Here is a 10,255-nt window from a genome sequence, read left to right on the forward strand (position 1 = left end):
CAGCAGCGTCATCTTTCGGACCGCGACCGTTGGGAGCTGTTGCATCTTGCGAGTTTAAACTTCGCAACGCCAACACTCCACCATCAACCCCCGGGCTCGACGCTCGGCACAACGGCGTATAATCGGGACTCTATCCTCATCCTCATTGTTTATTATTTGACTTCTTGGGCCTTTTTTTGCACTATCAACCCTCTCCACCCTAGTACCGACGTAGCAGCCTCGCTCCAGCCTTGCGCCAAGCTCGTCCCTCCAGTCTGTAGGCGTGCACTGCTTGTTCGAACCGGCCAGTAGACAGAAGAGGCGACCATGGCCAACCACCACCCGTCGCCCCAGATGCCGATGCAGATGCATCACGGCCCGCAGGGGCCCCCGCCCCCGGGGCCTGTCCACTATCCCACGGCGCCTTCGCGCCAGATCAACACTGTCAATGAACTGCTGTGGATGCAAATAGGTAGGCCGGCATATTGATTCTCGCACCCGTTAGAATTGCGACTAAATTCCATTGTAGGAAGCTTCTCGGAGCTTTTGGGTAGCCTCGACGATGCTATGAACGCATACGACCATGCGCTTCGAGCGAACCCGCAGTCCATCCCTGCGATGAACGCGATCAGTCTCATCCTTCGAACTCGTGAGGAGTTTCACAAGGCAGTGGAATACCTCCAAGCCATCCTCAAGATAGACGAACGGAACGGCGAAGTCTGGGGCAGTCTTGGTATGTGCTCCATGCCTTCTATACCCGTGACACCGCTAACCATGAAACCTAGGCCATTGCTATCTGATGATGGATGACCTGCAACAGGCTTACGCCGCTTATCAATCAGCTCTGGTCAACCTGCCAAACCCCAAGGTCAGTGACAGAATAGCAATTGTATATCCAGACATGGCAAGCTGACAGTCGCATAGGAACCTAAGCTTTGGTACGGCATTGGTATACTGTATGACCGCTACGGTTCATTGGAACATGCCGAGGAGGCGTTTTCTCAGGTCATGCAAATGCAGCCCGACTTTGAGAAGGCCAACGAAATCTACTTCCGCTTGGGTATAATATACAAACAGCAGGCGAAGTATGGTCAGAGCTTAGAAGTGAGTTCCTGCCAAGTCCTCGTCTCCAACCTCAAGCTGACGCACTATAGTGCTTTAACTATATTGTGACGTCTCCTCCTCCGCCCTTGACCGAGGAAGACATTTGGTTCCAGATCGGACACGTCCACGAGCAACAGAAAGACGTAAGTGCTAGGTTATGAACTCTGACGAATAGTCGACTAAAATGAACCCAACAGTACGATAGCGCCAAGACGGCCTATAGCAGAGTTCTTGATAGAGACCCGAACCACGCCAAGGTTCTGCAGCAACTGGGATGGCTCCACCATCAGCAGAGCAGCAGCTTCCAAAGTCAGGAACGGGCTATCGAATACTTGGAGAAGTCCGTCTCTGCTGGTGAGTTCCAATCCCGCGTATTCAACCAATTGAACAAAGACTAATGTGATCCGTAGACAACAACGATGCACAGAGCTGGTATCTCTTGGGCCGGTGCTACATGTCGCAACAGAAGTACCCGAAGGCATATGAAGCATATCAGCAAGCAGTTTACCGTGATGGTCGCAACCCGACCTTTTGGTGCTCGATTGGTGTGCTCTACTACCAGATCAACCAATACCGCGACGCGCTTGATGCATACTCTCGTGCAATTCGCCTCAACCCTTACATCTCCGAGGTTTGGTATGATCTCGGTACACTGTACGAGAGCTGCAATAACCAGATTTCGGATGCTCTTGATGCCTACCAGCGAGCGGCTGAACTCGACCCCAACAATCCACACATCAAGGCGAGACTGCAGCTTCTCCGCCAAGGCCAGTCGAGTGGTCAGATAGTCCAAGGTCCTGCCCCGGTACCCACCGACGTTCACCCGCAGTCTTACGGAGCTCAAGGACCTCAGGCACCCCAGTGGACGGGAGCTTCGTCTGCACCCCAGCAACAACAGCCCGGCCGACCTCCTGTCGGGCCTGGCGGGGCAAACGGATGGGGCCGACTATCCGAAGTCAACCCCCCTCAGCCTCCCAACCCGTACGACCAGAGAGAGCCTTTCCGGGGTCAGGCACCGCCTATGCCGCGCCAGCCCAGTCCCCGCCAGGAACCGCCAATGAGACCATATGGTGAAGCCAGCCGTCAAGGACCGCCTCCGGGTCCTGGTCCGATCCGTCGCGGTCCCTCGCCTGGTCCTCCGCAACACTACGGTGGCCCTCCGCCCCAGGGCCAGTCTCAACCGCCGCCGCCGTCTTCAGGACCACCGGCGCGGGTCAGCAACCCGAACTACACCCCAGCTCCCCTGGCAGGTATGCAATCTCAACCAAATGGCCCACCTAGCGGACCGCCCAACGGCGCACCTCCACCGCACTTGATGCCATACCGGGCAGGATCTCCCCGCTCGGAGTCTCGCCCTCCCATGCGTGACAGCCGCATGCCTTCTCCCAAGTCAGCGTACCCCCAACACCAACCCCCGCCGTACGGCCACCACCAGGAGCCAGCTGGCCCCAGCAACTTGGAGAACGGCCCACCAAAGCCGATGATGGGACCTGATGGTCCTATTCATCGTATTGATGAGCGCCCTGCTTCCGTTGGCCCCAAGAGGATGAGGGAGTGGGAAGATGAACCGTCGATCAAAAAGCCTGCTTCTGAGGAGAACCGGGCGCTCATCCACGACATGCGTCACCGACGCCCGTCAACCCCACTGAGAGGCCCTGAGCCGTACCGCCGGAATTCTCCGGAGGCTCACCGTTTCGAGGAGCAGCGGCGGCTGGATGAACAGCGTCGTGCGGAAGATCAGCGCAGAGCTGAGGACATGAGACGTGCAGATGACCAGCGCCACGGAACGGAACCCTACCACCCGTCCGAGGCTGCTCACCACCAGCCTGCGCATAACATGCCGGCCCACTTGCCTCCTATGCAGCAAGGACCCTCTCCGATGCAAGGAATCGTCCATGAGGGGCCTCCACAGGGACCCGGCCCAGCCCCACTGAAGGATTACCCACCACAGGACGAGCGCCCAAGGACTGAACACCCTTCGGCTCCTACTCCTGCACCTCCTGCTGCGGCCGCTGCACCTCCTCCGCCGCCAACCAGCGAACCTGAGCGTGCCGCCAGGAAGATGGATGTCGACGAAGACTATGACGACAGCGGTGAGGAAGACAAGAAGGTCAACGTTGGCGGTCCCAACTCTGGCCCGACATCTGCGTCGGGAGAGATGAAGACGTCGACTCCTACCAGTGCCGGCATGAATGGGATCATGGGGCCTGCGCCCAAGACCGAGGGCGCAGCCTAAGGCGACAAAAGACTAGGATTTCGGAAGCACTGAAGAAAAAAAAACAATTGTCTTGGTGGTTGTTGTTCTGTTCAGGCTTTGGTGTGCGCTGATTGCAGTTGACTACATACCCCTTCTCCTCTGTCGATGATTCTGTTCTCAAAGTGTATATCCCTGTTGTTGTTGATGAGACATGGTTGCTGAGGCTTCTATCGTGTGCAAACATGGTTGGCAACTCTACGAAGGTTTCGTCTGTCGCTACGTAATTAGGATAGTATGTTTTAAAAAGAAAGAGCACATTTTGACAAGCAGTCACTGTTTCTTGCAGACATGCACAATTGTTTTGTCATCTGCCTGTGGTTCAAAATGTTCAGCACGAAGGCAGGTCAGGTGGCGGCTCCTGCATTGGGAGGTAGAAATCGACTAACAAGCAACATCACGGAGAGGAATGGCCTGATCAGAACATCCCATTGTTGGTCAGCCAGCTCCATAATGATCGGCCGTAGCTGCGGAGCATGTACTACCTACCTACCTTACGTAGCTGTGTAGTCTTCCCAGAGTCTCAGGAAAAACTAGCGAGACGGTCACGTCACTGGCCACAAACACCACCCCGACTTTGCCAGGTTGACATCTCTCTCTCTCTCTCTCTCTCGGCCACAATGGACGGATATGTCCTTGCAAGTTACTAGGTCACGTGCAAGACCCTGCGGATCACCAGTGACTGCCCAGGTGGGCAATTTTCGTTGGAGCCGACTGGACGGATTTGGGTCAAAAGTGGCCCAAGCTTCCAGGGTTCCTCTCCTCACCGCACCCGCCCAGCTTCCTGCCACCACTGGCCGAGCGCTTCGGCTAATCTCAGGCCATTGGTCCCGCAGTTTTAGCCCGCACCAAAAAATTACAGCCCTCACCACCTGGGAAATTTCAGACCCGGTCCAGTTGACTACTTTCGCGATCTTCCTTTTCACCATTCCTCTCGACCCGATTGACACTATTCCTTAACGCCAGGAACAAATCAATCGAAGATGTCTCACCGAAAGTTCGAGGCTCCCCGTCACGGCTCTCTGGCTTTCCTGCCCAGAAAGCGTGCCGCCCGTCACAGAGGCAAGGTCAAGTCGTAAGTTTGGTTCCGACATCGAGATGGTGATTTTTTTCTGGCGTCCTCGTCGAGCTCGGGTCGCGAAGGAGAGAAGGGGGTCGTTCAGAGCTCGGGGGTTGAGCCTGCATCGCAGCATGGCGCCTCTCTCCGGCCTCGTCATGCCGCTTCTCTCCTCTCGGCCTCCTGCGCCGTTGGGTGTTCCAGTGCAAACATGATCGCTAACCGCTTGCCTTCGCCAGCTTCCCCAAGGATGACCCCAAGAAGCCCGTCCACCTGACGGCCGCCATGGGCTACAAGGCCGGTATGACGACCATCGTCCGCGACCTCGACCGCCCCGGTGCCAAGGCACACAAGAAGGAGGTCGTTGAGGCCGTGTCCATCATTGACACCCCCCCTGTACGAACAACGCAGCCCGCTTGGCTATGTGCCTATGGCTAACATCTTGATTTACAGATGATCGTTGTTGGTCTTGTGGGCTACATCGAGACCCCCCGCGGTCTGCGTTCGCTCACCACCATCTGGGCCGAGCACTTGAGCGACGAAGTCAAGCGCCGCTTCTACAAGAACTGGTACAAGTCCAAGAAGAAGGCCTTCACCAAGTACGCCAAGAAGCACTCCGAGACCAAGGGCTCCTCCATCACCCGCGAGCTCGAGCGCATGAAGAAGTACTGCACCGTCGTCCGTGTCCTCGCCCACACCCAGATCCGCAAGACCCCTCTCAAGCAGAAGAAGGCCCACCTTATGGAGATCCAGGTCAACGGTGGCTCCGTTGCCGACAAGGTCGAGTTCGGCCACGGCCTCTTCGAGAAGCCCGTCGAGATCGACTCCATCTTCGAGCAGGATGAGATGATCGACGTCATTGCCGTCACCAAGGGTCACGGTTTCAACGGTGTCACTGCCCGTTGGGGTACCAAGAAGCTCCCGCGTAAGACCCACAAGGGTCTCCGTAAGGTTGCTTGTATCGGTGCCTGGCACCCGTCCCACGTCCAGTGGACTGTTGCCCGTGCCGGTCAGATGGGTTACCACCACCGTACCTCGGTCAACCACAAGGTTTACCGTATCGGCAAGGCCGACAACGAGAGCAACGGTGCCACCGACCAGGATGTTACCAAGAAGACCATCACTCCGTGAGTAGCCCATTCGATCTCTGAACCTCTTGAGGTCGTGAACCCCGCTAACCAGTTTTCCCCTTGTAGTCTGGGTGGTTTCGTCAGATATGGTGAGGTCAACAACGACTTCGTCATGGTCAAGGGTTCCATCCCCGGTGTCAAGAAGCGAGTCATGACCCTCCGCAAGTCCATGTTCACCCACACCTCGAGAAAGGCTCTGGAGAAGGTCGAGCTCAAGTGGATCGACACCTCGTCCGAGTTCGGACACGGTGCTTTCCAGACCCCGGCGGAGAAGAAGCAATACCAGGGTACTCTCAAGAAGGATCTCGTCCAGGCCTCGTAAAGGGTGTCTGTGTTTCCTTGATTCTGTCACTTGCATCGGAGTTCCTGGGGTTCAATCATGGCTACTGTCAAGGGCGTGGTGGTCTGAAAATTGGTATTTGAGGTATCTAACGCAGCTAATGAGAAAAGTTGCATGATGAACAAAGAACCTAGAGATTCCCCCAGACATGTACACTTGGTGCGAAAATTGATCATGATTGTAACGTGAACTTGTATACCCACTGTGCCCACCATGTAGTCGTAAAAAAAAAAGCTCTCCACTAGTGTCTCTGTGTGTCGGGCGTTTATCGATTGCCCTCAGCTGTAAGAAGAAACAAGCTTGGGCGGCCGGGCATGCAGGTTGCGTCATCTGGATAGTCCACCCACTATCGTCGTCCAAGACCCAACACCAGCTCCATGTCCAAGTCAACCCTTCGGCCTGGTTTACATAGACTGCTTCCTTTACCCCAGCCAGTGCTCGCTTTCGCACGCAATTCACTCTTACCAGCGACCACCTGTCTCCAAAGTTGGAGCCTAACATCCCGAGAGCTTTCCACGAATTCGGTACCGGTGCTTTCTGGAAATCGAGTCTCGGCACTCCTTTCGAGTTGCGGACGAAGCTTCACAACAACTCGAACACTTAAGATGGCTTCTGATGAGGACTACATGGCCTTCTTGGACAAGGCCAACAAAGATCCAAGCGAGGGTTATGCCAAGTCCGCCAGCAAGCAGGACTTCAAGGCCACGGACGCCGGAGTCCAGGTGCCCGCCGTGCTGAAGAGCGCCGTCAAGGATGCCTTCTACACCAGTGACGCGGACGAGCCGTTTGTTCCCGTGTGCCTGAACTGGGACGAGGGCGGCAAGGGTTTGCCGGACGAGGGTAGGTTCAACACACCAGTTCCACCGTCATCGTGGCCGTTGATGGCGCTTTCTTTTCCGCACTCCTGTGTCCCGAAAACATGCTAACGTATCACTTCTCTTCGCGCTACAGAGGAGTTCGCCTCTCTGATCTCCCACCCTTCCCCATCGAGCGCCCAGGTCGAGATCCAAGATCCCGCCGACTGGGACGCGCAGGGCCAGTACAGCGACCTCATCGACGCGGTGCGCAAGGCGGGCAAGGGCAACGACGTGCGAGTCTACAGGATAACAAGAGACGGGACGAGGGTCGAGTACTGGGTCGTCACTACCGAGGGCAAGGGCAAGGGGGCAAAGCTCGTCGGTGTCAAGGCCCTGGCTGTGGAGAGCTAAGTGGAGGATGCTATTGTCTATGCGGCACGACGTCTGTAGTTTGCTGGACGGTACGAAAAGAACACGGATGCCTGCGCTATGCGGCAGACGTCTGATCATGAATCATGACGGCGTAAGATATGTTTTTATCTTTTCCCCGACAATACAATCTGTTTGGGCAATATGGATTCGGCGTTGCAGCAGGGAGGCTTGCAGTACATGTCGCCGGATATATTACTCGACTGATGCAAATTCCTGAACACTGAAAGTATCTTACTGATCCACTGTATGATTATAGCATATACCTAGGTATACGTGTATATGACCGTATACCGGTATCGTAGGTCAGAATTCATGACAAGCCAAAGGATCCGTAGGTCGGTTAAGAGCGGCAGCGTTAGTACCTGCTGTACCTAAGCCCAATATGTCCCCAGGGGTCCGTGAATGTGAATTGGATCTGATCTCAGTAAGCCAACTTTGGAAATGCATGCAGGGTTTTGTCTCCCATGGCCCTGGGTCAGCACATCCAGAGCACTCGAGCACAGAATTCGAGCGTGAGTCATTCAAGCTGGACAAGAGAACAGGCGGAAAAATTTCCACTCTTGTTACAGTGTAAATTGACATCAATCAAGAGACCTGTGGACTTGAAGTACTCTAGAGAGCTGCTTGAGCGTCGTTCGGTTGTGATCCCGAAGTTGGTGCTTACCTTAGCTGCCAGATTCTATCTGACTGTGCTGTGCCCCGCCGCGGCGCCGATGACAGGAAGCCCAAAAAAGTCTCCGTGGGCGTATTTTTGGACTGACCACGAATTCTGGGTGACTCAAGCGAACTCCGTGCTCATTTCTCACCGCATAGGGATGCAGAGGAGCTGATTGTCTCCTAATTTTTTGCACATCGTATCCCCCTGTGCCAGAGACACCCATCCACCATGGAACACGCCGTAAGGAGCTCCAATGGGCCTGCGAAACTCAGTCCTCCCGCGAAGCAGTCACCGACTAACATCCCACTTTCCGTAACACAGGACGTCGTCCCCTCCCTTGCGACCATCCAGGACCTCCTCTCCCAACCGCAACAGAGCGCCAAGAAGGCCAACCTCGTCCCCGTCTATGGCCAGATCTCCGCCGACCTGATCACCCCGTCGGCCGCCTACCTCAAGGTCTCGTCGCACTCCAAATCCGACTTCTCCTGCCTCTTCGAGAGCGCCGCCACCGAGCGAGTCGGCCGGTACAGCTTCGTCGCCTCGGGGCCCCGCAAGATCATAAAGACTGGAGAGGGCCATGGCGAGTCGGTCGACCCGCTTCCCGGTCTGGAGAAGGAGCTCGCGCAGTACACCGTGCTCGAGGTGCCCGGCCTGAAGCTGCCTCCTCTCAGCGGTGGTGCCGTCGGCTATGTGGGCTACGACTGCGTGCGCTACTTCGAGCCCAAGACGGCGAGGCCGATGAAGGATGTCTTGAAGATCCCAGAGTCGCTCTTCATGCTGTTCGACACCATAGTGGCGTTTGATAGGTTCTACGGCGTCATCAAGGTCGTCACATACATCCCCGTCGCCGATAGCTTGGACGCCTTGCCTGCGGAGTACGAAAAGGCCACACAAAGGATTGCAGAGCTGATCGACGTGCTCAACTCGCCCGAGATACCAATTCCCGTCCAGGGCCCCATAAAGCTAGGTAATGAGGCGACGTCGAACATTGGGCGCGAGGGCTACGAGAACCATGTCACGACGCTCAAGAAGCACATTGTGAAGGGCGACATCATCCAAGCCGTGCCGTCACAGCGGTTCGCAAGGCCGACGAGCCTGCACCCTTTCAACATCTACCGTCACCTACGCACGGTCAACCCTTCCCCATACCTGTTCTACATTGATTGCAAAGACTTCCAGATCATTGGGGCATCGCCGGAGCTGCTCGTCAAGGAGGAGGAGGGTCGCATTATCACCCACCCTATCGCCGGTACGGTCAAGCGTGGCAAGACGCCCGAGGAGGATGAGAAGCTGGCGACCGAACTGCGCAACTCACTGAAGGACCGGGCCGAGCACGTTATGCTGGTCGACCTGGCACGGAACGATGTGAACCGAGTGTGCGACCCCCTGACCACTAGGGTAGACCGACTCATGGTCGTCGAGAAGTTCAGTCACGTGCAACACCTGGTCTCACAGGTGTCTGGTGTGCTGCGGCCAGGCCAGACCAGGTTCGATGCTTTCAGATCCATCTTCCCTGCCGGCACAGTCTCCGGCGCGCCCAAGGTGAAGGCGATGGAGCTGATTGCCGAGCTCGAGAAGGAGAAGCGAGGTATCTACGCCGGTGCGGTTGGTTACTTTGGCTACGGCTCAGTGGACGTCGAGGGCAAGGAGGCAGAAGGCGCCATGGACACCTGCATTGCTCTTAGGACAATGCTGTACAAGGACGAGGTGGCTTACCTCCAAGCCGGTAAGTGCTCGCTTTTCTGGCAGGTGTCTTCCATTTGCAGATTACTAACGCAGTATAATATTAGGAGGCGGCATTGTGTTCGACTCGGATGAGTACGATGAGTGGATGGAGACTATCAACAAGCTTGGCGCCAACACCACGACGCTCAAGTCGGCGGAGCTGTTATACGCCAAGCGCCAGAAGTAGGGGTGTGGGGGTATCATACAGCATAGAGTACAGTTAGGACAGCCGGAGTTTTAGACGATGCTACGACGCGCCATGGAGTACGAGTCTTTCGGTTCAGATTCATAGGGAAGGAAGCAGATAAAATGCAGTAGCAAGGCGTTCTGTGATTTATTCTATCATATCGTCGCAAGTACTCTCAACGACCTATTTCATCTCCTGCTTCTCCTCGTCCCACCAGTGGCCGGACAAGTCGCCAGCCGGCGAGACCTTCTCCATACCATTCAGCTTCCTGTAAGTCAGCTCATCAACGTTGATGCCGTATATCGTACGGGCCTGGTCCTGGAAATTAGCGCTCGGGCGTTCTTGTAGGTAGATCAACGCCATGAAGTCGTCATCTTTTCTGCTCCCAACCTCGCTCACGGAAGTGGCTCTCAAGTCTCAACTGCATCGCCGTTTTCATTGGGAAATATTGTGCATCCTCAGACCCCTACACGTCTCGCCGCGTCCTTCACTACAGCACACCACAGCACATCTCATCACACGACATGACTCAAAACAGAGCCCTTCAGGAGGAGTTCAGGGGGTCAGAAAAGGGGAAAAAAAAGGGGGGAAA

General features: G+C 55.7%; 4 protein-coding genes across 4 annotated transcripts; all 4 read left to right on the top strand.

Moving 5' to 3' along the window:
- Positions 1-306: 306 nt before the first annotated feature.
- JN550_012706 (uncharacterized protein) lies at positions 307-3,319 on the top strand (the record flags this gene model as incomplete). Its single annotated transcript, XM_049311211.1, has 7 exons — positions 307-451; positions 509-712; positions 765-847; positions 904-1,083; positions 1,134-1,226; positions 1,281-1,437; positions 1,494-3,319. The coding sequence occupies 7 exons, from the start codon at positions 307-309 to the stop codon at positions 3,317-3,319; spliced, it is 2,688 nt and encodes an 895-aa protein (XP_049165354.1).
- Positions 3,320-4,320: 1,001 nt separating this feature from the next.
- Positions 4,321-5,846, top strand: JN550_012707 (uncharacterized protein; the record flags this gene model as incomplete). The annotated part of the gene is made up of 4 exons (XM_049311212.1): positions 4,321-4,412; positions 4,634-4,790; positions 4,848-5,521; positions 5,591-5,846. The coding sequence occupies 4 exons, from the start codon at positions 4,321-4,323 to the stop codon at positions 5,844-5,846; spliced, it is 1,179 nt and encodes a 392-aa protein (XP_049165355.1).
- A 623-nt stretch (positions 5,847-6,469) lies between these two features.
- On the top strand, positions 6,470-7,072 carry JN550_012708 (uncharacterized protein; the record flags this gene model as incomplete). The annotated part of the gene is made up of 2 exons (XM_049311213.1): positions 6,470-6,704; positions 6,816-7,072. The coding sequence occupies 2 exons, from the start codon at positions 6,470-6,472 to the stop codon at positions 7,070-7,072; spliced, it is 492 nt and encodes a 163-aa protein (XP_049165356.1).
- Positions 7,073-7,979: 907 nt separating this feature from the next.
- Positions 7,980-9,663, top strand: JN550_012709 (uncharacterized protein; the record flags this gene model as incomplete). The annotated part of the gene is made up of 2 exons (XM_049311214.1): positions 7,980-9,477; positions 9,542-9,663. 2 exons carry the CDS (start codon positions 7,980-7,982, stop codon positions 9,661-9,663), a joined length of 1,620 nt encoding a protein of 539 aa, XP_049165357.1.
- Between the last annotated feature and the right edge of the window lie 592 nt (positions 9,664-10,255).

Source organism: Neoarthrinium moseri (assembly GCF_022829205.1).
Source record: "Neoarthrinium moseri strain CBS 164.80 chromosome Unknown scaffold92_Wmoseri_CBS_16480, whole genome shotgun sequence".
Lineage (NCBI taxonomy): Eukaryota > Fungi > Ascomycota > Sordariomycetes > Amphisphaeriales > Apiosporaceae > Neoarthrinium > Neoarthrinium moseri.